The 27,930-nt window shown below is 39.4% G+C and overlaps 1 protein-coding gene across 2 annotated transcripts; it reads left to right on the plus strand.

The window, feature by feature from the left end:
* The first annotated feature begins 674 nt into the window (after positions 1-674).
* On the plus strand, positions 675-27,876 carry LOC121313894 (prostate stem cell antigen-like). 2 transcript variants are annotated; one of them, XM_041246679.1, is made up of 3 exons: positions 675-1,044; positions 26,916-27,029; positions 27,332-27,876. In XM_041246679.1, exons 1-3 carry the CDS (start codon positions 993-995, stop codon positions 27,547-27,549), a joined length of 384 nt encoding a protein of 127 aa, XP_041102613.1. In that variant the 5' UTR covers positions 675-992; the 3' UTR covers positions 27,550-27,876. The 2 variants fall into 2 exon arrangements, with proteins under 2 accessions (XP_041102613.1, XP_041102612.1); XM_041246678.1 differs by lacking the exon at positions 675-1,044 and adding an exon at positions 16,415-16,758 and having other exon boundaries at positions 27,332-27,872.
* The last annotated feature ends 54 nt before the right edge of the window (positions 27,877-27,930 follow it).

The following is a 27,930-nucleotide window of genomic DNA, read 5'->3' on the forward strand; positions in this document are numbered from 1 at the left end:
TGAGCTAATTTAGGATTACTATTATAAGGGGAGTGGACACTTATCCAACCAAGCTATTTCAGTTTTTATTTTTAATTACTTTTCTACAAATTTCTAGAATATTTGTTTTACTTGGAAGTTGTGGGGTAGGATGTTTAGATAAATGAAAAAAAAAAAAATTAATGTATTTTAATTCCAGGCTATAAGGCAACAAAAGGTGAAAATTTTGAAAGGGGGCACTGTATATTTTAAATATCTCAATAAAAATAGACAAAACAGAAATATATTATTCAAAAAATGTTTGGTTTTGCAACCGAATAATTGTATAACCGAATAACTGAGCATAGAAAGTTCAGAAATCATAAAACTAACAGGCAATCTGATCTAAAAAAAAATGCAGACTAAGAGGTTAAGGACTTTTAAAACTCCTTTTCCACTCAACTTTCTCTCTCATTCTTGCTTAATTAATGATCACTGATCTATAACTTGCAAAAGCCCTAGGATTTGTTGGTTTGGCCGTGACTCCTGTTAGACAAACATTAGCGAAACAAGGTCACACGCTATCTTTCATGTATAAATATAATGATGCAGATTACTGTGCAGTTAGCAACTGAAAGGACCACTTCCATTTATATTCCAGCTCTCTTGTTCTTCCTCTGAGAGCACTGTTGTACAACAACAGCAGCTAATGTGGTAATTCCTTTTCCTTCAACGTCATTTTTAACAGCGTGATGGAAACCACAGGAGTTTTTTTTGTTAATTTGTTTCCAGAATGTTGTCAATAATAATCTTTTTTCTTGTGTTTGAATCACATCAAGGAGACCATGTCACCATTGAGGCGTGGCCAAGATTACAGCCAAGCAACAAGAACTAAAACAAAACACTATTAATTAGAGATAAGGCCATTGAATTTCTTTAGTCAATTACTTGGAATCAGAAAACAATAGTATTTAAGAGCACACCCTTCCTTTGCAAGACAAACTGAGACTGATGGACACTCCTACAGACCCACCATGAAGACCTCTCTGGCGTTGCTGCTTCTCGCTTTCATTAGTAGCCGTGCAGGTAGGTTTAATTTAATAAGATCATTTCTACAGCACTACATGGTGTTTGTATAGTTTTCAGTTTGAAACAGAAGACACACAAGCTTTACTGTGCACATTTCCTCTTTACCATGCTTCACCTGCTATGCACATTTCCTCTTTACCATGCTTCACCTGCTATGCACATTTCCTCTTTACCATGCTTCACCTGCTATGCACATTTCCTCTTTACCATGCTTCACCTGCTATGCACATTTCCTCTTTACCATGCTTCACCTGCTATGCACATTTCCTCTTTACCATGCTCCTCACCTGCTATGCACATTTCCTCTTTACCATGCTTCACCTGCTATGCACATTTCCTCTTTACCATGCTTCACCTGCTATGCACATTTCCTCTTTACCATGCTCCACCTGCTATGCACATTTCCTCTTTACCATGCTTCACCTGCTATGCACATTTCCTCTTTACCATGCTTCACCTGCTCCTCTTTACCATGCTTCACCTGCACATTTCCTCTTTACCATGCTTCACCTGCTATGCACATTTCCTCTTTCACCCATGCTTACCACCTGCTATGCACATTTCCTCTTTACCATGCTTCACCTGCTATGCACATTTCCTCTTTACCATGCTTCACCTGCTATGCACATTTCCTCTTTACCATGCTTCACCTGCTATGCACATTTCCTCTTTACCATGCTTCACCTGCTATGCACATTTCCTCTTTACCATGCTTCACCTGCTATGCACATTTCCTCTTTACCATGCTTCACCTGCTATGCACATTTCCTCTTTACCATGCTCCACCTGCTATGCACATTTCCTCTTTACCATGCTTCACCTGCTATGCACATTTCCTCTTTACCATGCTCCACCTGCTCACTGTGCTACTTCATTTTTTTTAGCTTTGCCTGGATTTCAGACACTAGTGATGGAATTGAAGGGCTCTAAAGTGATGCTTCAATAACTGATTATGTATTAAATGTCCAATTAGAGGAGAGAGCAGTATGGTACACAGGTAGAAAGGAATGCAGTCCAAGGATTTGAAACCCCTGTATTAAACATTATGCAATACCACTAAAATATATTTTTAAACATTATACTGACATAATCCACTTTTAACTGCATTTAAAATGGCTTGTTTTTTCTCGTGTACGTTACTATGCGGGTGTTGTTTTAGTGAAAATATACAACACTCGCCGAGAGAACATGATTTAGCCTGCTAGACTATTTTCTTTTTACCATAACATAACAAGCACCCTACCTGATCATTGATAAAGGCCTATTGGATAGGTAATTTGTCTGTTTGATATAAGTTTTATCAGTCTAAGGGTTAGGGTTTTATTAGTCTAAGGGTTAGGGTTTTACCAGTCTAAGGGTTAGGGTTTTACCAGTCTAAGGGTTAGGGTTTTACCAGTCTAAGGGTTAGGGTTTTACCAGTCTAAGGGTTAGGGTTTTAGCAGTCTAAGGGTTAGGGTTTTACCAGTCTAAGGGTTAGGGTTTTATCAGTCTAAGGGTTAGGGTTTTACCAGTCTAAGGGGTAGGGTTTTACCAGTCTAAGGGTTAGGGTTTTACCAGTCTAAGGGTTAGGGTTTTACCAGTCTAAGGGGTAGGGTTTTACCAGTCTAAGGGTTAGGGTTTTACCAGTCTAAGGGTTAGGGTTTTACCAGTCTAAGGGTTAGGGTTTTACCAGTCTAAGGGTTAGGGTTTTTCTAAGGGGTAAGGTTTTACCAGTCTAAGGGGTGTTTTACCAGTCTAATAGGGTTTTACCAGTCTAAGGGTTAGGGTTTTGCAGTCTAAGGGGTAGGGTTTTACCAGTCTAAGGGTTAGGGTTTTAGCAGTCTAAGGGGTAGGGTTTTATCAGTCTAAGTGTTAGGGTTTTAGCAGTCTAAGGGGTAGGGTTTTACCAGTCTAAGTGGTAGGGTTTTACCATTCTAAGGTGTAGGGTTTTACCAGTCTAAGGGTTAGGGTTTTACCAGTCTAAGGGTTAGGGTTTTAGCAGTCTAAGGGGTAGGGTTTTAGCAGTCTGAGGGTTAGGGTTTTACCAGTCTAAGGGTTAGGGCTTTACTGGTCTAAGGGTTAGGGTTTTACCTGTCTAAGGATTCTGTAAATGTAAATGTCAAAAATTGCGTGGGGAGCTTTTGTTCTTTAAGATCTATTTATTCAGGTACTCTGTTCTATATACTGTCAAGTAGGATACTCTTTTATTTAAAGCATATCTCATTGAGTCTATATATATATATATATATATATATATATATATATATATATATATATATATATATATATCAAAACACAATAGGGTCGAGATGTAATCCATAAGTTTCTTTATTTTATTTTTGTATAATATATGACTGTGCTGTCAACTTGGTGAGTAGACTGCTACTGTTCTGTACTTATAAAAGATATGATGAATACAATATAGAAAAACCGGGACCATTTAACAATTTTACTGTTTCTGACCGGGACATAAAAACTAAGGTTGAAAACTCACTTTTCCCAGGACGACTCTGGTAACCTTTTAAAAAATGATATTTTTTAAAAATGAGAATTGTTTTTCATTTGCAGTTGAAGAGCTGTTGTGTTACCAATGTACTGCTTCTCTCTTCAACGATGCCTGCAACATGAATACCGAGAACTGCACTGCTGAACCACAGTCATCACATTGCAGGAGTAAAGACAACAGCAAGCATGCATTTACCACTCTGTCTTTTGAGATATGGGGGCCCAAGTCACAACACTGTTTAAAAGTTGATTAAGGTCAGTTTGTGATCCTCTTTAAAACAATTAACTAAGGTTAGCAATGTTTTTTTTGCCTACCCCTATAATTCTGTTTCTGTTGTACAGTATGCCAGTCTACCCCGGGTCATATAGTTTCCATTGCAAATTGTAATGAATGTTGCTATCACAGTTCAAAATCTGAGTCAGTAGAGCATATTATATTTTAAGAGTGCTGTTTTTCATTACAAGATCGACATACTGTGTGTATATATATATATATATATATATATATATATATATATATATATATATATATAGTTACATATATATATATATTCATATATTATAATAACCTCGAGTCACACATCAGTGTTAAATCGAGGGTTTCTAGAATGGCTCAGGATGCAAATACAGTACCTATAGAAAGTCTACATCCCCTTTCCAAATTTTCACCTTTTGCTGCCTTATAGCCTGGAATTAAAATGCATTAAAATATTATTTTTTTTCATTTATCTACACATCCTACCCCACAACTTCCAAGTGAAAAAAAAAATTAGAAATTTGTAGAAAATTAATAAAAAATAAAAACTGAAATAGCTTGGATGGTTAAGTAACCACTCCCCTTGTAATAGCAATCCTAAATTAGCTGAGGTGTAACCAATCACCTTCAAAATTACACACCAAGTTAAGTGGCCTCCAGCTGTGTTAAATTGTAGTGATTCACATGATTTCAGGATAAATTCAAAAGTTCCTGTAGGTTCCCTCTGCTGGGTAGTGCATTTCAAGGCAAAGACTCATCCATGAGCACCAAGGTGCTTTCAAAAGAACTCTGGGACAAAGTTGTTAAAAGGCATAGATCAGGGGATGGGTATAAAACAATATCAAAGGCCTTGGAGCACGGTCAAGACGATTATTAAGAGGTGGAAGGTGTATGGCACCACCAAGACCCTGCCTAGATCAGGCCATCCCTCCAAACTGCATGACCGAGCAAGAAGGAGACTGATCAGAGAGGCCACCAAGAGGCCAATGGCAACTTTACAAGAGCTACAGGCTTTTATGTCCAAGACTGGTCAAAATGAGCATGTGACAACAATATCCCAAGCACTCCACAAATCTGGCCTGTGTGGTAGGGTGACAAGAAGGAAGCCATTACTCAAGAAAGCCCAACTTGAATCCTGTTTGAAGTATGCAAAAAAAAAAAACACTCAGGAGATTCTGTAGCCATGTGGCAAAAAGTTTTGTGGTCTGACAAAACTAAAATTGAACTTTTTGGCCTAAATGCAAAGCATTATATTTGGCACAAACCCAACACAGTGCATCACCCAAAGAACACCATTCCTATTGTGAAGCATGGTGGTGGCAGCATTATGTTATAGGGATGTTTCCCATCGGCAGGGACTGGGGCACTTGTCAGCATAGAAGGGGAAATGAATGGAACAAAGTACAGAGAAGTCCTCAAGGAAAACCCGCTGCCCTCTGCAAGAAAGCTGAAACTATTGGGAAACTAATCCAGGATATTGATTTGATCCTTTGCGAGGCAAAATCTATATAAGAAAAAACAATCCTGGGTTCTGGAAATAAAATTATTCTTTTCTAAATGAGGAATCTTTTCGAAATGATATAAAAGACACAGCTGCACATATAAACCTTAAACAAGAGCTTTCTGCTATATCCAAATTGAAACTTTCTAAATATGAATGCTGAAAAAAGTCTATTAAATTTGGTATGGATAATTGAAATAAATAAATAAATAAAAGGTATATGCTGACATTATAAAAAGTCAGTAATATTTTACAATCTCCTGATCCCAGTAATGATGATAAAGAAGCTCTTTACTCCTTACAAAAAAAAAATGAAATGAGTTCTACCGGGAAAAAGCAAGAGGTGCTTTTGTTAGATTTGGGGCTAAATAATTGGAATTTAAAAATGTTGAATTTGATCATTTTTAATTTGAATTTCTTTAACCTTGAAAAAAAACATGGTAAAAAAGAAGCACATTTCTTCACTTTATATTAATGATAACTATACTTCTGAAAGTAAACTTATATCAACATTTATTTATGAATTTTATCAAAAATTTTATTCTACTGCCTTTAATACATCTGATTGTGATGATTTATTTAATAAGGTAGATTCTTTTTATTTCCAAGATCAGTTATATTGTAGGGTCACTTAATGAAGCTCAAAAATGATCAGAGACAATCAATCACACTGATCGTTGCATCAAAGGTTTATTGCAGTGGTCATCAAACAACAGAGCGCTCCAGAGAACAACAGTCACTTCATCAGTAACTAGCTCTACCGGGGTAAAGCATGTATGAGCATGTGCACCCTTCAATGAAGCAGGGTCTTATTATCCAATGCTCTAAATGAATGTATAGAATTAGGAGGTTTAGCTGGTTCAATGAAGCAGGGTCTTATTATCCAATGCTCTAAATGAATGTATAGAATTAGGAGGTGTAGCTGGTTCAATGAAGCAGGGTCTTATTATCCAATGCTCTAAATGAATGTATAGAATTAGGAGGTGTAGCTGGTTCAATGAAGCAGGGTCTTATTATTCAATGCTCTAAATGAATGTATAGAATTAGGAGGTGTAGCTGGTTCAATGAAGCAGGGTCTTATTATTCAATGCTCTAAATGAATGTATAGAATTAGGAGGTGTAGCTGGGTCAATGAAGCAGGGTCTTATTATCCAATGCTCTAAATGAATGTATAGAATTAGGAGGTTTAGCTGGTTCAATGAAGCAGGGTCTTATTATTCAATGCTCTAAATGAATGTATAGAATTAGGAGGTTTAGCTGGTTCAATGAAGCAGGGTCTTATTATTCAATGCTCTAAATGAATGTATAGAATTAGGAGGTGTAGCTGGTTCAATGAAGCAGGGTCTTATTATTCAATGCTCTAAATGAATGTATAGAATTAGGAGGTGTAGCTGGTTCAATGAAGCATGGTCTTATTATTCAATGCTCTAAATGAGTGTATAGAATTAGGAGGTGTAGCTGGTTCAATGAAGCAGGGTCTTATTATTCAATGCTCTAAATGAATGTATAGAATTAGGAGGTGTAGCTGGTTCAATGAAGCATGGTCTTATTATTCAATGCTCTAAATGAGTGTATAGAATTAGGAGGTGTAGCTGGTTCAATGAAGCAGGGTCTTATTATTCAATGCTCTAAATGAATGTATAGAATTAGGAGGTTTAGCTGGTTCAATGAAGCAGGGTCTTATTATTCAATGCTCTAAATGAATGTATAGAATTAGGAGGTGTAGCTGGTTCAATGAAGCAGGGTCTTATTATTCAATGCTCTAAATGAATGTATAGAATTAGGAGGTGTAGCTGGTTCAATGAAGCATGGTCTTATTATTCAATGCTCTAAATGAGTGTATAGAATTAGGAGGTGTAGCTGGTTCAATGAAGCAGGGTCTTATTATTCAATGCTCTAAATGAGTGTATAGAATTACGAGGTTTAGCTGGTTCAATGAAGCAGGGTCTTATTATTCAATGCTCTAAATGAATGTATAGAATTAGGAGGTGTAGCTGGGTCAATGAAGCAGGGTCTTATTATTCAATGTTCTAAATGAATGTATAGAATTAGGAGGTTTAGCTGGTTCAATGAAGCAGGGTCTTATTATTCAATGCTCTAAATGAATGTATAGAATTAGGAGGTTTAGCTGGTTCAATGAAGCAGGGTCTTATTATTCAATGCTCTAAATGAATGTATAGAATTAGGAGGTGTAGCTGGTTCAATGAAGCATGGTCTTATTATTCAATGCTCTAAATGAGTGTATAGAATTACGAGGTTTAGCTGGTTCAATGAAGCAGGGTCTTATTATTCAATGCTCTAAATGAATGTATAGAATTAGGAGGTGTAGCTGGGTCAATGAAGCAGGGTCTTATTATTCAATGTTCTAAATGAATGTATAGAATTAGGAGGTTTAGCTGGTTCAATGAAGCAGGGTCTTATTATTCAATGCTCTAAATGAATGTATAGAATTAGGAGGTTTAGCTGGTTCAATGAAGCAGGGTCTTATTATTCAATGCTCTAAATGAATGTATAGAATTAGGAGGTTTAGCTGGTTCAATGAAGCAGGGTCTTATTATTCAATGCTCTAAATGAATGTATAGAATTAGGAGGTTTAGCTGGTTCAATGAAGCAGGGTCTTATTATTCAATGCTCTAAATGAATGTATAGAATTAGGAGGTGTAGCTGGGTCAATGAAGCAGGGTCTTATTATTCAATGCTCTAAATGAATGTATAGAATTAGGAGGTGTAGCTGGTTCAATGAAGCAGGGTCTTACTACACAGACTCCAAAACAAAGCAAAGATCTTCAATATTTAGATAATTGGTGTCCTGTAACATTGCTCAATTCCGATTACAAATTACTGGCTACCGTGTATGCTAATAGACTTAAGCACTCCTTGAGTAAGATAATATCCAGTACCCAGTCAGGCTTTCTATATGGCAGACATATTTCAAATAATATTTGTTCAGTGCTAGATATTTTAGATTACCTAGAATTCACTGAAAAAGATGCAATTATTCTCTTTCTTGACTTCTACAAGGCTTTTGATACAGTTGAGCACTCATTTATTTCTAAAGCGTTGGTTCACTTTGGTTTTGGTAAAAAATGTATACATACAGTTAACACTTTATATAATGGAATTAACAGTAGTGTCTCTTTACTATGTAGCACTTCCCCAGATTTGAAATCCACAGAGGCATTAGACAAGACTGCCCCATTTCCCTTTTTTATTTCTTTTGGCAGCTGAATTACTGAATTTTTAAGTTATAAACTGTTCAGAAATTGAACGCATCAAAATTAGTGACAACACATTAGTTATCAGCCAATTAGCAGAAGAATATTTCTTTAAAAATAAGCTACAGGTTTCTATTACATTAAAAAGTCTGAATCTTTTTGCTAAGGCCTCTGGTCTTACGCTCAATTGTAAGACATGTGAAATTATTTCAGTGCATAAATCAAGCAAGACTTCTCTTAATGGCACTGCAGTTAAGGACGCTGTAAAATATCTGGGCATCGATGTATGTGAATCACCTGCTGAAAGAATTTCTACGAATTTTAACATCGAAATACAGAAAGCTAAAATTGCTTTTAACTGTTGGTCTCAAAGAGACTTCACTCTTTCTAGCAGGGTTCTACTTTCCAAAGCTTAAGGTATTTCTAGGTTAGTTTACCCTGCTCTATCTCTGGACAGTGACACAAGCACATGTAAATATGAAACTAAATACTAGAACCAGATGCTTTTCAGAGGGTGGTTTCAATGCACTGGACTTCCAGACAATTAATACTATCTTTAAGCTTAACTGCATAAGAAATGTGCATCTATGAATACATCTCATTGGTTCTGGATTCCTAATAAAAATCTGAAAGAATGTGCTAATCTTAATTATTTACTATCTTGCAATTACAACTGTAATCAATTGTCTATCAAACAAGCGCTCAACTCATGGAAGACTGCTTTCAAACATAACTTTTCTCCACATAGCTGTATAATTTGGAATGATCAACTTGTGTTATCTAGGAATAGATCCTTGTAGATAAGAGATTGACTAGACAGGGAGATAATATTCATATCTGATCTGCTAAATGACAGAGGTGATCTTTGTATATACAACAAATTAATTAGCAAATCCAGTATAATAATTAAATTTCTTCATAGTGATAAACGGCATTCTGGCTAAATTAGTTTTTCTTATTAAATCACATATACTATATAAATCCTATAATTAGGGCTATTCCCACACTCTCCATAAAAGGTGTTAATATTACAAATTATAAATGTAGTAATTACCATATTAGAAAAGTTTTAATATCTGATACAGCTGTATCCTGACAACTCCCAATAAACGGAAATCCTTATTATCCAAAATTCTCCAAACAGACTTCTGATACCAAACAAAGTTAAAGAACTTAATTTTAAAATTATTAATAGGTTTTTATCCATGTAATTTGTGGATTTGTAAATTCTTTTCGGATATGTCTTCTTGCTGCTCCTTCTGTCTCAAAGAAAAAGAATCAATCCTACACTTATTTTATACATCTCAATACTGCCTCTTTTTGTAAATTTGTATTGTTAATAAAAACCTAATAAAAGGGAGAAAAAAAACTAAGCAAAGTTACCTCATTAATACAGTAACAGCCTTTCAGAATGTCAAAAAGGACTTTTAAAACTGGAACATCCTCAGCTAAAAGGCTGAGAAATAAAAAACTCACTCTAGAGTTGCAAGTAAGTCAGTTAGTTCTCTGTTCTAGTATTTTTATTTATGAATTTATTTATTTACCGTTTGATGGCTAATACAGAGTAACAAATTATCATAATTTGTTTTGTTGGAGTGGATTTTTTTTTAAATGTTACTTGTACAACGTGTTTTTAAAGTTAACAATACACGTCAATAAAAAAGGGCTCTTACTCAAAGCCTGTATTGGATTTACACTTGTGTGTTGTTCGCTGTGCCTGTGGTGCACACAAGTTCATTTAAATCAACCTAATTACGGTACATTTTTTAAAACTGTAAAAAATGAAAAATTGAAAATACTTAATTAGATTTCAGTGCCCCAATTTACTTATGGACCAGTTTTTGCTTTAATTTACTGTCAATGCTAATCTGTGTTAATCTATACTATGTGGGCATCAAAATGGTTGCAGCAATAGTATACGTTTGGGAGACAACACAAAAAAGACTGGAGCCAAAGAGAATTGTGTGCCCCTTTCCTGCTCTCAGACAGAATATCTCTCCGTAAACTCTTTCTATGTTGCTTTCACCAGTCAATCTGGGTGCCAATACTGTATAATATTATTATTACCCAGTACTCTTAGCTAACGTTACATGAACGGTATTTGTTTTCGTTACTTCTTGTGTGACTAATCTGCCATAAGAAAATCAAACCCGTTATTTCCCTGTGTGTCTATTGTATAGAGTTCTACTAGGAACACACAGGGAAGTGCACAGCACAGCTTGCATGCAGTCAGTTTAATAAATAAACCAACTAAAAAGTGAACTCGCTTGCATTTATGCACTCGCGCTACACTTTTTTTAGACCTTACGTTAGGCAAGTACTTTTTTGTCTCTCTTTGTCTGCAGTTGGAGTTCATACCATCACAAAACTATGTACCGCAAAAAGTATCTGCGCAGTGCTGCAGCCTCCAATGTTAGTGTTGGTGTGCTGGGAGGAAGAGCAGTGACGTGTTGCACCACAGACCTGTGCAACGAACGGCTCCACCACTGCCCGGCTCGATGTGCTGCTTCGGGGGGGTTCAGCAGTTCTGCTTTTCCTGGTCAGCAAGATCACAGCGCTACTTTTCATTGCCCTTTGGAAGAGTCATGTGTGCAGTTAAATACCTTAGACTGTGAAGGACTGTTATGTGTTGTGTGGTTGAGTTTCTCTGTTGTGTCGCTTTGTTACCATGTATCTCTATCGCTGATTTTATAACGATAAGTGTTAGAGTATATGGAGGCGCCTGATATTGGGGTCCCGTGGGTGTTTTAGCAATTAGGTACACCAAAGGTTCTACCCTTCTCTAATAAATATGAACTTCACAATGAAATCGAAATAAATTCAAGTGAATTTCTATAATATTGTTGTACGTATTTCCCTGTGAAAAAATGTTATTCCACATTTATTAAACTGTAAATCATGAAAGAAAAAGTCTTGGTTGTCTGAATGTAAACTCCCCTTGATCCAAGACATATCCCATTGTGCAATGAGCCAGCCAGACGCTTCTGGAATTTAAAGGGTAAGTAGAGGAAACGATGTTTATTCTGTATTCCATTGCTAGCAAGCAGGAAATACTGACACTGTACTACAGAGAGATGTGAGGAAGCGAGCTGTGTCTAAAAACTCGCTGGTATGGCTAATTGTTCTAAAGATACTTGTTTTTGTATTCAGATGCTTAATATTTATTTGTCTCCTTTTATGAGAGAGCTTTTTATTTCATATAAATAGATAGCTATAGGTTTTTTTTTCTTTTCCGTTTTATCAATTTTAATGTATTGCTCTTCTTTTAATGTTTCCTTATACACTGGTGTAAATGGTTATATATATATATATATATATATATATATATATATATATATATATATATATTACACAAGCAAAGCCTGTCACGAGGGAGGATAGGCTATAAGAATTTAAGTGTATCTGACTCGACTTTTTTTGCGGAAGGAACGTGTGTTTCATGTAAAGCTATTTATTATAGATGACAAAATATATCGCATTTATTTGTTGCTGGTAATAAGTTTTATTTTAGATTTGTTCCCCTTTCAGTGCACCCTAATAATGTTTTTATTTGGTTGAATGGTTCTTAAACTTTGATTTGGTTGAATAGGTTACTTTCTTTAAAGAAATGTGTTAATCCTGATGAAAATTACTTATTTAACAATTTGTCATTAATTTAAATCTAATAATTTAAATTATTTCTAAGCATATTTAAAAACAGCACAGTATAGAATAGTATACAAAATAAAATTATGTACTTAATCTTAACTTGAAAATCGTGGCCTTGTTCATCGCGAAACGAATCGTATTGTGACCTTGCGTGGCACAATATGAATCGCACCACGGCCTGTGTATCGCGATACAAATCGCACCGTGGCTTGTGTATCATGATACGAATCGTATCGGGCTTGTGTATCACGACATGAATCGTATCGTGGCTTGTGTATCGTGATGCAAATCGTATCATGGCCCGTGTATCGTGATATGAATCGTATCGTGGCTTGTGTATCATGATACACATCATAGCATCACCTTGGTGTGTCGTCTCACCCCTATTTAAGAGTGTTATAGGGCCTTGTGACAGGACAGCTTTGTAGTAACGTACCCAGGCCAGGAAGCTGACAGACAGGCAGGTACTTGCAGGTTGCTGCGCTGCGGTGCATTTTTATTCAAAATAAAACAATTCAACAAAATCTAAATAAAAGTGCATACAAAAACAGCCGCAGTGCTTCTACACACGTAGCAATTGTTTTAGTTTATTTCAGTTTAATTTTACCTTGCTCTCTCTTGGTCTCGTTCCTCCTCTCAAACACCCACCCTGAACACAGAAAAACACCCGATTATATACACGTGACCATGGGCTTTGACCCAATCCACGCTACTAAACAACAATTTTTTTTAAAATAAACCCACAACAGTACATTTCTTTTCAAATCATATCACTACAACAATACATCAATAAATCACCATACATTTTATTGTACAATACAATCACTTGTGATTTCAGCCACACACAATACATACAACAATATTTCTCAGCAGGCCTTATTGTCCTCCTATCCTCGAGGGAGGGCTGGTCCACAGTCCAGTGCCTTTATGGCGTTACCCAGACCCAGCGACAGGACCGGGTGCAGTGGATGAGGCATTGGGAGCACAGGCAGACGACTACTCGGCTGCAGCCCCAGGCAGCGGTGCGAGCCCAGGCGACTGTGCAGCAACGTCTGGGGTATCTGGGGTACCTGGGAGGCACAGCGATCATAGGTCCAGACATTCAGCTTGGGTGTCTGGGAGCCCAGGTTGAAGGATCCAACCCCCAGGCGCCGGGCTGTGGCACAGAGGTGTTGGTCAGGGCTGTGGTAGAGGTGGTCTCCTGACCTCCCCCCCACCTTCTCTGTATCCGTCTGCTCCCTTTTCTTGGGCTATGGCCACAGAATTTCTGGCAGCGAAACTGCTGCTGGTGGATACCACAAATCCCTGGGAGATGATGTGCAGGCATCCCTAGGTGGAGACATGTAGGCATCCCCGGGCGGCGGCGAACTGACCTCCCCAAGTGATGCAGGCTTTGCAGCTCTAGGCATAGCAGAATAGGGCAGGCAACAGCAAGCGCGGACCCTTGTGAGGCGACGGCAGCAGTGGACTCTCAGGTGGTAGCTCCAGGTGGAGCAGCGGGTACTCTCCCTCTGGCGGTGGAGGCAAGAGCAGCGGGTACTCTCCCTGCGGAGGCGGGAGCAGCGGGTACTCTCTCTGGCGACGGAGGCGGGAGCAGCGGGTACTCTCCCTGCGGAGGCGGGAGCAGCGAGTCACTGTGGAGGCAGGAGCTGCGGGTACTCTCCCTGCGGAGGCGGGAGCAGCGGGTACTCTCCCTGCGGAGGCGGGAGCAGCGGGTACTCTCCCTGCGGAGGCGGGAGCAGCGAGTCACTGTGGAGGCAGGAGCAGCGGGTACTCTCCCTGCGGAGGCGGGAGCAGCGGGTACTCTCCCTGCGGAGGCGGGAGCAGCGGGTACTCTCCCTGCGGAGGCGGGAGCAGCGGGTACTCTCCCTGCGGAGGCGGGAGCAGCGGGTACTCTCCCTGCGGAGGCGGGAGCATACTCTCCCTGCGGAGGCGGGAGCAGCGGGTACTTTTCCCTGCGGAGGCGGGAGCAGCGAGTCACTGTGGAGGCAGGAGCAGCGGGTACTCTCCCTGCGGAGGCGGGAGCAGCGGGTACTCTCCCTGCGGACGCGGGAGCAGCGGGTACTCTCCCTGCGGAGGCGGGAGCAATGGGTACAATAATAAACAAAGGCGCGGGACAATCCACCACACTGTTATAGGACCTCCATGATCCTTGTGTTATAGAACCTCCATGAGACTTGTAACTGTGTTATAGAACCTCCATGATATTTGTAACTGTGTTATAGGAACTCCATGATCCTTGTGTTATAGGACCTCCATGATACTTGTGTTATAGGACCTCCATGATACTTGTAACTGTGTTATAGGAACTCCATGATCCTTGTGTTATAGGACCTCCATGATACTTGTGTTATAGGACCTCCATGATACTTGTAACTGTGTTATAGGAACTCCATGATCCTTATGTTATAGGACCTCCATGATACTTGTGTTATAGGACCTCCATGATACTTGTGTTATACTTGTTGTAACTGTGTTATAGGTTCTCAATGATCCTTATGTTATAGGAACTCCATGATACTTGTGTTATAGGAACTCCATGATACTTGTGTTATAGGACCTCCATGATACTTGTAACTGTGTTATAGGAACTCCATGATCCTTATGTTATAGGACCTCCATGATACTTGTGTTATAGGACCTCCATGATACTTGTAACTGTGTTATAGGAACTCCATGATCCTTATGTTATAGGACCTCCATGATACTTGTGTTATAGGACCTCCATGATACTTGTAACTGTGTTATAGAGCCTCCAGGTACTGACTACTTCTGATGGCTGGGAAACTTAAATCCGCAAATCCGTAGATGTTACTTTTAAACTCTGTTTTACAGTTGAACTATTACTTCCCCCAAACACACCTATGAAACATATCTTTATTGACGTAACATAGTTCTTAACAACCACACCTGAGCAAAGAAAAGGGTTGAACTTGCAGAACTTTAATCCACGCAATAATGCAAATAAGCTATACAAATAAACAGCTTTTCGTTCGAAATGTATCAGGAAGAAAGGAATGCTCTTACTGAGGAAGTTTAATGGAAGATTTGTGACAGCCTTTCTAATTTTTATTTAAATACTATATAAATATATGATCATATCCCTTACAGTCCCCACTGAGTATAAAATATCCCCATTATCCACAAGAAAATGAATCTTTTCCACATTATATGCACATTTTATTTTGGCCACTAAGATATTCAATTTAAATTAAAAGGCAGCACAGGAATAAATGTTCCTGGTAATTCCTCAGAATTAATGGAAATGAATTAATTTTAAGACATGTTCAATATAGTGTACAGTTACCAACAGAGTGCATTTTACTAGATCCAGGTCTAAGACCTGTACATATTAAGTCATTAGTAAAGTGTATTAATGTTTATATCAGAACTAATTATTCTACAGCAAGCAAACTGAGTAGTTAGGGTGATATTTCACCTGAGGAATATAAGAAAGGGCCCTCTACTTGCACGGAGGATGGGTGAATCTCATAAGGAATGTCTTTCTGCAGGTTTGTCTGTGTTACTAGAATAGACATAAGAAAGTAGATGAAAGAAGGGTCATAAATGATATCATTACAAGGGCATGTGTTGAAAGTTACAAAACTGAATGTGTTTTTCGGTGCTCAGTTTTCAATCTCACTGTAGCTCAAATTACTCTCTTCTGCGCTATATCAACATATATTTGACATCAATAATATTGTTTGTTTATCAATGTATTTCAGAAATACCAATTATATGTTATTTTGTATTATTGTTAATATGGTCATGTTACAAATGAAGAATATATATATATATATATATATATATATATATATATATATATATATATATATATATATATATATATATATATAGAAATATATTTTAAAAAATGCAGAGCATAGAAAGTTCAGAAATCTTAAAACTGACAGGCAATCCAATCTAAAAAATGCTGACAAAGAGGTAAAGGTTTTTAAACTCCTTTTCCACTCAATTTTCTCCTCTCATTCTTGCCTAATTAATGATAACTGATCTATAACTTGCAAAAGCACAAGTCGAAGTAGGACTTGTTGGTTTGGCCATGACCCCTGTTATACAAACATTAGCGAAACAAGGTCACACGCTATCTTTCATGTATAAATATAATGATGCAGATTACTGTGCAGTTAGCAACTGAAAGGACCACTTCCATTTATATTCCAGCTCTCTTGTTCTTCCTCTGAGAGCACTGTTGTACAACAACAGCAGCTAATGTGGTAATTCCTTTTCCTTCAACGTCATTTTTAACAGCGTGATGGAAACCACAGGAGTTTTTTTTGTTAATTTGTTTCCAGAATGTCAATAATAATCTTTTTTCTTGTGTTTGAATCACATCAAGGAGACCATGTCACCATTGAGGCGTGGCCAAGATTACAGCCAAGCAACAAGAACTAAAACAAAACACTATTAATTAGAGATAAGGCCATTGAATTTCTGAAGTCAATTACTTGGAATCAGAAAACAATAGTATTTAAGAGCACACCCTTCCTTTGCAAGACAAACTGAGACTGACGGACACTCCTACAGACCCACCATGAAGACCTCTCTGGCGTTGCTGCTTCTTGCTTTCATTAGTAGCCATGCAGGTAGGTTTAATTTAAAAAGATCATTTCTGCAGCACTACATGGAGTTTGTATACAGTTTGAAACAGAAGACACACAAGCTTTATTAATATGCACATTTCTTCTTTACCATTTATCTGTGGTTTTCCCAGCTTGTCTGGGCTTTCTTTTTTTTTTCCCCACTATGCTTTGGCTTTAACCTACTTGTATATATAAAAAAAAAAAAAAAAAAAAAAAAAAAAAAAATCTAAACACAATAGATGGAATCGAAAGGCTGTATATTGATACCCCGAAGATTGCACGTAAAACCTTTTGTTCTTAAAATGTGTGCATTCAAGTACAGTACTGTGTGTGCATTTAGTGCTTTTTACAATTTAAGGGGAGAAGGAACAAAGTTAACAGAAAAAAACAATGTGAGCACAGTACAGCAGCTTGAGACTCCTGTACTAAACTTCATTTAATAGTGCTACTGAAAGAGGTGTTCTTTCTCCCATGTTCAAGTGAAAGCTGATTTGAAGATTTGATAGTGTTTCTTTACATTAACTATGATATAAAATCAACTCTGTGAAGGCCCCCCTACAAACAGCACAATCGTTGTGTCATATAGTATTCGTTTGTGCCTGTAACAGGGCGGTAGGAAAGACTGCTGTTTAATCGTATTGTTTATTTTTAGAACGGGGTCTACCCCTCCGCCCGTGTTATTTTGTATTTGTTTATTGTATTGTGTTTTATTTTGTTTATAGATGACGGTGAACCGCAGTATTGTTTTGTTTGTATGTTATTTATGACGGCGTAGCTGTGTTTTAGTTTTGTTATTGTTTTGCAGCGTGGATGGGAAGACTCATCCACATTATAAAACCTGTGCAGAAGGTGGCCGTCTCCCGAATTAATGAAGTGATTAGTTTGTTGGGGTGTACGGAGGAGAGCGAGAAGAAAATAAATTTAAAAATATCTAGGATCAGTGAAGGCAATTGCCCAGCCTGACCAGGATCATATTTGTTATTATTGTGTTCGTGATTTATTTTTGTTTAAATCTTTTATTTTCGCTTGTTTAAATATTTAATTTAATTTTGCCACTGCACTGTACCCTTCTCTGCTCAACTCCTTCTTCTGGGCTGACGTCACTGTAAAGCCATTTCCTGCCACAGTGCTGTTGAAACGAACTTTTCTGCAGTTATGATTAAGATATTTACGATTATTTTGTAGGGGAAATGTCACGTTTTTTTTTTTTTTTTCAAACTGATTAAGCAACACACGAGAAATGCATATGTATATGTTTGTACAGATGTTGGTATACCACCACCCTAGGCTACTTGATGCATTTCGTAATACAGAATTATCCGAAGATGCAACAAAACGAGCATTGTTGCGGCGAAATGTAGTCTAAAATGAATCGCTAATTTGGAAACACGTCAGAATGTGATATGCAGGGTTTAAGTATTTCACTACCGCATCTCACCTAACCCATCTCTTTTTTTATGTGCCTTTTAGTTTGCAGTTGTGTTAAAAAGTCAAATCAACTATTGCTTTTGCTCTGCTGCTGCTAATAACGAACTTTATGGACAAATAATTGAAAATAGCCACTGTGATTTATTTAGTTGCAGGAAACCAAAGATAAGAATATCGGTGACATTGTTTACCACTATTGTGTCTTGTTTGTTTACTATAACACCAAAGGTAAACCTACTGTCTTTAAAATAGTTTCCACATGGCTGCAGTGATATTTAAAAAGCATTTCGACATCTGGAGGCACAGCAGGCTAAGACACACAGGAGATAAAGCATGGAAACAGTCTGCAAACAAATGCTTCAGCTTTAACAGGCTTCATGTAGAAACGGCCATCAGACCCGCATCTTTTAGTTATCTACAGTATTTGGTAAGACCGTAAAAAGTCTAACAGTAAGTATAATAATAGAGGAACATTTCAAAAGGAATGTGTCGGGGGCTGTATTTCATAGGACTATGACGATGATTCTGGCGAGTGGCTTCACTTGTTTGGTCACGGAGATGAACATTTTTCATAGGATAACCCATCCGTCCCCTCCGCACCATTTTAAATAAAATAAAGTAATAAAACCTTTCCTAGATAGGGTAGTGTGCTAACTGGATTTACAAAGAGTAGCGGGTAACTGCCACCACCTTTGATTACCCGGTAAGGTCAGGAGAGAATGGATTGCTATAAGTTGTATACACTAAAAGAAAAAACAGGAAATAGGACCGATATAAAAATAACCCCTTATTTATTCAGTGGAGAAAATACACTTTTTAAACTGTCATATACAAATGCTTGTATGCTTAGAAACAAAATCAACAATAATCACTATTAGCAATTTGGCGTGTTACCTAATCAGGATCAACGAGGATGCATAGACATCAATTGCTAAGGCTGCCCTTCGAATCAGTGATATTATGGGGCAAGTTCAGCATGGAAGAGGGGGTCTTGGTCTCAATTCAGCTTCTCCTACATGGCACAAGGCAACCCCGGCTCAATGGAGGAAGCTGGTACGAGGTGCAAAAGCAGGAGGAGAGGATGAGGTGTGTAAAGGCTGTTTCCCAGGACAAGCAGGGAGAATGGGTGAGACGGGAGAGTGTGGAACAACGCAAGATCGGCTGGCAAGACCTATGGACAATGGAACAGAGCAGGATCAGTTTCCTCATTAGATCAGCATATGATATTCTCCCATCACCACAGAACCTAAACCTCTAGGTGGGTGAGGATCCCTCATGTCCTTTGTGTTCATCACTTGCAACATTAAGGCATGTTTTGACAGGATGTAAGGTGGGTCTTAGCCATGGGTGGTTTACTTGGTGCCATGACCAGGTACTGCGATGTTTGGCCTTAGCATTGGAAGACAAGCGTAACCTGACCAGTAAGTTGCCACCAGTTCCATCAAAGCATTACACACAAAAGACAATATTCCTCTGTCCAGGAGAGCAACCGCCAAACCGACCGCCAAAGATGTTAAAACCAAGCCTCGTCCAGGACAACTGGAGCCACTAGAGACTGGAAAATGCTGGCAGATGTTGATCAACGGCTTATTTTTCCACCTGAGCTTGCCACCACTAACCTTCGACCAGACATTGTCTTGTGGTCTGGATCAGCACGCCTTGTTCATCTGGTAGAGTTAACAGTACCATGGGAAGATGCTGTGGATGAGGCGTATGAGAGGAAGAAACTTCGGTATGCTCAACTAGCTGCTGAAGCGGAACAGCGAGGATGGAGGTACCGGGTTTACCCAGTGGAGGTGGGTTGTCGAGGATTTGTGGCACACTCTACAACCCGGTTTCTCAGAGATGTCGGGTTCAGTGGCCAAGAGTTGCATCACACGGTGAAGAACTTATCTGAAGCAGCAGAAAGGAGAAGCAACTGGCTGTGGTTGAGACAGAAAGATTCTGGATAGGGATCTCAAGCACAATAGAAAGAAAGCAACGCTGATGTACACATAAGTAAGCTGGGCTGACTTGAGTGGGGGATAGAGGGGGGTGATGCTGGGACACCAGAATCACTGTCTAGCCCTCTTGAGGTATTGTGGGCTAGTCGACAAAACACAGAGGATGGAAGGTGCCTACTTGAAGACCCCAGAGATGTACCCCACTTAGCTCAATCCAGATGGCTGTCATGCTGATGCGCTGGGGAGACCACACTGTGTTTGATCCCTGGAGCCAGCATGGCAGCCATTGTGTGTGCTGATGCACTGGGGAGGCAAAATAAGCTGATCCCTGGAGCCAGCATTACACTTCAGCCAGCAACACCAGGCAGAAGGATATCTACATTAGAGGGAAAGCAATGCAAATGGATGGAGATGCAGATGGATCACATTAGTTTACTGTAAAGCTATGTCTTAGTAGGTGCTTATCTTGGCGAGAGCCGAGTTCAAATCAGCATGAAGTTTTAACATCTACAAATGCATAAAATTATCTATGAGTGCACACAGTAAAGCAAATCATTTAACTTAGGGTGCGTTCATGATACTTCTTTGCCAGCTAGATTGCAGATGGGGTCTGCGCCTGACGTCACTGGTCTATGCAGACGGCGCTTGGACAGTTTTGGGAGATTTCCCAGGCAGCAGCAGAGCAGACGGAGCAAACATGTGACGTCAGTTGACTTTGAATCTTCTGAATTCTGATAGCAGAAGAGTTATTAAGCAATTGGACCCTTTATGATCCCAGAGTGTTATAATGACAAATCAAAAAGCCACAGCCCAAAAAGAAAATAAACATACGAAGTATATTTTCAAATATGCATTTTATACATTAACAGATTCACGAACACTATACGTGTGTGTATGTACAGTGCTGTGAAAAAGTATTTGCCCTTTCTGATTTTCTGCTTTTTTGCATATTTCTGACACTGAATGTTATCAGATCTTCAACCAAAATGTAATATTAGATAAAAGGGACCCTGAGTGAAAAAATAACACAACATTTTGATATTTATTTCATTTATTTATTATGCAACACCCAATGCCTCCGTGTGAAAAAGTAATTGCCCCCTTAGACTCAATAACTGGTTACGCCACCTTTAGCAGCAATAACTGCAACCAAACGCTTCCTGTAGTTATTGATCAGTCTCTCACAGCGCCGTGGAGGAATTTTGGCCCACTCCTTCATGCAGAACTGCTTCAACTCAATGACATTTGTGAGTTTTCGAGCATAAGGTGCTCGTTTCAGGTCCTGCCACAACATCTCAATGGGGTTTAGGTCTGGACTTTGACTAGGCCATTCCAAAACTTGAAATTTCTTGTTCTTGTCCTTGATGTAGACTTGCTTGTTTGTTTCGGATCATTGTCTTGCTGCATGACCCAGCTGCGCTTCAGCTTCAGCTCACGGACGGATGGCCTGACATTCTCCTGTAGATGGCAAGTCGTCCAGGTCTTGATGCAGCAAAGCGTCCCCAAATCATGACACTACCACAACCATGCTTAACCGTTGGTATGAGGTTCTTATTGTGGAATGCAGTGTTTAATTTTCGCCAGACATAACGGGGCCCATGTTGGCCAAAAAGTTCCACTTTTGACTCATCTGTCCATAGAACATTGTTCCAGAACTCTTGAGGATCATCCAGCTGCTTTTTGGCAAACTTGAGACGTGCATTTATGTTCTTAGTGAGCAGTGGTTTCCGCCTTGCTGCTCTGCCATGAAACCCATTTTTGCCCAGTGTCTTTCTGATAGTGGAGTCATGAACACTGACGTTAGCCGAGGCGAGAGAGGCCTGCAGATCCCTAGATGTTGTTCTAGGGTTCTTTGTGACTTCCTGAATGAGTTTACGCCTTGCTCTTGGAGAGATTTTGGCAGGACGGCCACTCTTGGGAAGATTTACTACTGTCCCAAACTTTCTCCATTTGGACAGTATGGCTCTGACTGTGGTTTGTTGGAGCCCCAGAGCCTTACAAGTGGCTTTGTAACCCTTTCTAGACTGATAGGCATCAACAACTTTTTTCCAGAGGTCTTCAGGAATTTCTTTTAATCGTGGCATGATGTGCCTCTAGAACCTGTGTGCTGAGAACTTCATTCTGATGATAAGGGCCAAAGTTAGTCAGATTTATATTGGACAGGGCTGGCCCAAAACAGGCCTGATTGTTAACCAAAGTATTCAAACAGCTGACCCTAATTATCCCTTTAATTGGGTTGAGTTAATTAGGGGGTGTGGCAAAGTGGCTAGTGGAGGGGAACAGGTATAGCGGTGATGCGATGCAGGAGTGACAGGCAGACAACAGTTTCCAGTGAAAAGGTGCTTTTATTTATAATCCAGGTCTGGTGACCGTTAAATAATAAATCCCCGGCTATACACAACGATGTGTAAAGCACGGGGATAGCAATAATAGGACACAGTCCCGAACAAAACGAACACACGGTCACCAGTCCTGGGTGAGTGCAGACGTGCTTGTGGTGGGTGAAGACACTGTATTTCGTGACGGTTCCGTGCAGTGGTGATCCGGATTGTGCTGACCCTGGTCGACAGCTCCGGACAGGTGAGTTAACTGTCTGGTGGTGCAAAACGCAGACAATTACAAAACAAACACAACACGCAATTCCTCTTTACAACGAGAGCTCCTCTCTCGATCCTTCTCTCTCCAAGCGTTAACCCAAACGAAGGAGAAGATCAGCGTTACCCTGGCCCCTATATGTAATCCCGCATGATATCGAGATAAACGGTTGCAGCTGCCTTATTACTTGCAGCTGCCTCTCGTTTACCTCTCAAATCAATACGGTCTTACAACAGAGTCGCGCTTCCCTCCAGGCTGACCCACTTCCCTGACCCGGAAACGAACTGTCAGGCCAGCCCTTCCAGATACTTCTCCTCCCGTTCTTTAGCGCCCTCACAGGTTGGGAGGAAGATTCATCACCAGAACTCATCTTTCCGTCACAGGGGGGCAATAACTTTTTCACACCTGAAGATTGCATGTTTGATTACCTTGCACACCAAACACATGAAAGAAGCACCAAACTTTGGTGTCATTTTTTATCTCAGACTCCCTTTATATACTGTTACAACCCACAAAAAGATCTGACCAAATTTAATGTGAAAAAATGCAGAAAATCAGACAGAAGGCAAATACTTTTTCACGGCACTGTATGTGATTTTATATATATATATATATATATATATATATATATATATATATATATATATATATATATATATATATACACACACACACACACAGTGCCTTGCAAAAGTATTCAGACCCCTGACCAATTCTCTCATATTACTGAATTACAAATGGTACATTGAAATTTCGTTCTGTTTGATATTTTATTTTTAAACACTGAAACTCAGAATCAATTATTGTAAGGTGACATTGGTTTTATGTTGGGAAATATTTTTAAGAAAAATAAAAAACTGAAATATCTTGCTTGCATAAGTATTCAACCCCTGTGCTGTGGAAGCTCCCAGTTTGCACCGATGAAAGAAATTGCCCTAACGAGGACACAATTACCTTACCATTGGCCTCCACCTGTGAACCATTAAAGTTGCTGTCACATTTTGTGGATAAAACCCCCACTGTTGAAGGATCATTGGTAAGGCTGTGAATTTGAAGGAAAATGAAGACCAAAGAGCATTCTACAGAAGTTAGAGATAAAGTAATACAAATGCATAGATTAGGGAAAGGGAACAAAATAATATCCAAGTGTTTGGATATCCCAGTGAGCACAGCTGGATCAATAATCAGGAAGTGGAAGCTGCATCACACCACCCAGGCACTGCCAAGAAAAGGCCGTCCCTCAAAACTCAGCGCTCAAACAAGAAGGAGACTTGTGAGAGAAGCCACAGAGAGGCCAACAATCACTTTGAAGGAGCTACAGAGTTCAGTGGCTGGGAGTGGAGTAATGGTGCACCAGTCAACCATATCAAGAGCTCTGCATAACACTGGTCTGTATGGGAGGGTGTCAAGAAAGAAGCAGTTACTCAAAAAGTACCATCTGAAAGCACGTCTGGAGTTTGCCAGAAAGCATGAGAGTGACCCAGCTGCGATGTGGTCAGATGAGACCAAGATAGAGCTTTTTGGCCAAAACTCAAAGCGCTATGTGTGGCGCAAACCTAACACTGCCCGTGCCTCAAGACACACCATCCCTACAGTGAAGTATGGTGGTGGCAGCATCATGCTGTGGGGATGCTTCTCATCAGCAGGGACTGGGCATCTTGTTACAATTGAAAGAAGAATGGATGGAGCAAAATACAGGAAAATACTGCAAGAGAATCTGCTTCAGTCTGCTAAAAAACTGAAGCTTGGGAGGAAATTTACCTTTCAGCAGGACAATGATCCCAAGCACAAGGCCAAAGCAACATTGGAGTGGCTCAAGAACAAAAAGGTGAATGTCCTACAGTGGCCCAGTCAAAGTCCTGATCTCAATCCCATTGAGATTCTGTGGCACTATTTGAAAATTGCAGGCCACAGGCGTCGTCCAACCAACCTGAACAACCTGGAGCAAATCTGCCAAGAAGAATGGGCCAAAATCACTCCGACACTGTGTGCAAAGCTGGTACATACTTACCCCAAAAGACTTAAAGCTGTTATTGCAAGGTGGCTCTACCAAACATTAATGTGTGGGGGTTGAATACTTATGCAAGAAAGATATTTCAGTTTTTTATTTTTCTTAAAAATATTTCCCAACATAAAACCAATGTCAACTTACAATAATTGATTTTGAGTTTAAGTGTTTTAAAATAAAATATCGAACAGAACGAAATTTCAACGTACCATTTGTAATTCAGTAATATGAGAGAATTGGTTAGGGGTTGGATCACTTATGCAAGGCAGTGTGTGTGTGTATATATATAATTGTCTATTGTTTTGAAGACGGGTCTGCTCCAGCGCACCACCTAGAGTCTGTGCCGGATACTAGATTTTTCGCTTAGTGGATGCGTGACCTCTGTTGTTTCAGCTGAGGTCACTCAGTTTGCCGAACTTGGATAGGGTATGCGCAGACCAGTGTCAGCTGACATAGGACTCTCAAAAGTCTGGGCGACATGAATGCACCCTTAATCATCTGAAAATACACACATAAAACTGCAAGTGAATCTTCAAACATGTAGCCAATGGATGTGAGGCCTATTGAAACAGTATAGGATATTGTGCAATATAGCTATAGGGTTTTAAATAGTGCAAATTACAATAGTCATATAGTTAATAGTTCCAAATATCAGTAATTAACTAAGCAATTAAAAAAGATCCCCTCACAGTACAAAATCCCACCCCGCAATGCAATCAATTCAAATATGCTTGATCCCAAAGTCTTCCTTAACCGAAGGCGTACCCCAATCCTGCCCTCTGACATCCATATGGCTCTGCCTCTCTCGCTCAGACGTTCCTCAGCTCCACGTATAACACAGACACCGGCACAGCAATAAGTTTGAGATTAAGCTCATCAAAAGTAATACAGCGATCTTTATTCTTGGTTTGGCACAGTCTAAGAATATGTGAGCATCTCACTCTACTTGCATGTAGTTGAGCTTTATTTGAACCTCTCGCTCAGGTTCAGCTTCTTACAATTTTGAGCCTCTCGCTCACAGATCATCAGCATTCAGTCTCGCTCCCTCCCCCCCCCACAAGAGTCAGACTACCTTGAATGCAGCCCAGAATCTCCTGCGTGTATTTAGTATAGATGTAAGCAATTAAGCACGCAATTAGAGAGAGAGGTGTGTCATTGTGTTCATCACAATAATCTATGAAAAATAGTCGGGGTGGGCTATTTTCCAGATGGGAAAATAGCGTGACTTACCTCTGTATATCAACACATTGAAAATATGTCAATCAGTATGTGCTGAAAAACTTTAATTTTTACAGTTTTACTTGAACTGCTTTGTTTAAAAAAATGATACAGACATACTAAAATTCCTTGACCCATGAATATACTGTCATACTACTATTGTTGTAAGATGCCTTATTGTTTTGTATATACTGTTAATAATACAAATAATAATAATATTACCATTCGCTAGTGCTAAGTCAGTTAGTTAGTGCTGTGTTACCAGGTAGGGATTCAAGGAAATGCATGCACATGGATTAGAGAGTGGCTAGCATACAGAAAACAGAAAGTACTGATTAGAGGAGAAACCTCACAATGGAGTGTGGTAACCAGTGGAGTACCACAGGGATCAGTATTAGCTCCTCTGCTCTACACTCATGACTAGATTCTGATATAGTAAGCAAACTTGTTAAATTTGCAGACGACACAAAAGCAGGAGGAGTGGCAAACACCGCTGCAGCAGCAAAGGTCATTCAAAATGATCTAGACAGCATTCAGAACTGAGCAGACACATGGCAAATGACATTTAATAGAGAAAAGTGTAAAGTACAGCAATTGAAACTCATGTCACCTATAATATGGAACAGTACTTATTAAACCTGTCCCACACAATTGAAACTTGTGTCACCTATTGTGGAGGTATAGGCAAGGGTGCTGGAACTAGGGGTGCTGGGGGTGCGACAGGCTTTGTATGGCTTCCACCATCCCCACTTTAAAAATTGTTCCAGTGCCACTGGGTGTACGATATTGGCCATGGTGCCATATTGCAGCTACATTTTCCAAATGAAATTAGAGGAGGGAGTCGCTGGGACTGTCTTGAGTTTATATAGTAGAAAAAAGATATAATAATAACAACAATATTGCTGTGTTGTAAAAATTTTTCTCAAATGAGGATTATCAAGATAACAAGCTGTATTGTTTCTCTTCAGTGGAAGCGCTGTTGTGTTACCAATGTAATGCTGCTCTCTCCAACAATGCCTGCAACATGAATACCGAGAACTGCTCTGCTGGAGACACCTGCAAGACCACCGTCATCAGAACGAGTGAGTAAAGACAACAGCAAGCATGCATTTACCTCTCTGCCTAGTCACAAAACTGTATAGCAGCGCGGATAACAGATTATTGTTCGAATGATGATACAAGCATGAAAATGTGCATGTATAGTCTCATTGGTCCAATCAACAAGAAAAAAACAATTTTCTCTGCTCATGTCTATTTTTGGCACAGAAATTCATAGTTATGCTATTTGAGTGATCTTAGTGTCTATTTATATGTTTTTGACCATGCTGAAACTAATTCCGCTTATGTTTAATAATGATAACCTGTTGTTTGTCTCTGTTTGCAGATGGAGTTACTACCATCACAAAAGCGTGTGTCACAAACAGTGCCTGCAACATTGTTATATCCTCCAATGTTAGTGTTGGGGTGCGCGACGAACGTATAGAAACGTGCTGCAATACGGATCTGTGCAACGTGAACGGCTCCACCACTGCCAGGCTCAATGTGCTGCTTCTGGGGGCTTCAGCAGCTCTGCTTTTCCTGGTCAGCAAGATCACAGTGTAAGAGCAGCAGCACACAGCACTACTATCACAGCGTAAGGGCAGCAGCACCCAGCGCTACTCTTCATTGTTCTTGAGAAGAGTCATGTGTGCAGTTTTTCTCTTACATGTTGAAGTGTTCTTCACGGTACTATAAATACCTTTGACTATGAAGCTCTGTTATGTGTTGTGTGGGTGTGTTTCTCTGTTGTTTCCCTTTGTTACCATGTATCTCTAGCTCTGATTTTATAACGATAAGTGTTATAGTATATGAAGGTGGCACCTGATATTGGTGTCCCGTGGGTGTTTTAGCAATTAGATACACTGAAGGTTCTGCCCTTCTCTAATAAATATGAACTACACAGTGAAATGAAAATAAATTCAATTGAATTTCTGTAATATTGTA

The sequence above is a fragment of the Polyodon spathula genome, chromosome 4 (assembly GCF_017654505.1).
Source record: "Polyodon spathula isolate WHYD16114869_AA chromosome 4, ASM1765450v1, whole genome shotgun sequence".
NCBI lineage: Eukaryota > Metazoa > Chordata > Actinopteri > Acipenseriformes > Polyodontidae > Polyodon > Polyodon spathula.

Bases quoted from the DNA above. Each gene is read 5' to 3' on its own strand.
- LOC121313894 (XM_041246679.1), top strand. From the start codon at position 993: ATGAAGACCTCTCTGGCGTTGCTGCTTCTCGCTTTCATTAGTAGCCGT. The intron at 1,045-26,915 runs GTAGGTTTAATT...GTTTCTCTTCAG, and splicing joins TTTCATTAGTAGCCGTGCAG to TGGAAGCGCTGTTGTGTTAC. The intron at 27,030-27,331 runs GTGAGTAAAGAC...CTCTGTTTGCAG, and splicing joins GACCACCGTCATCAGAACGA to ATGGAGTTACTACCATCACA.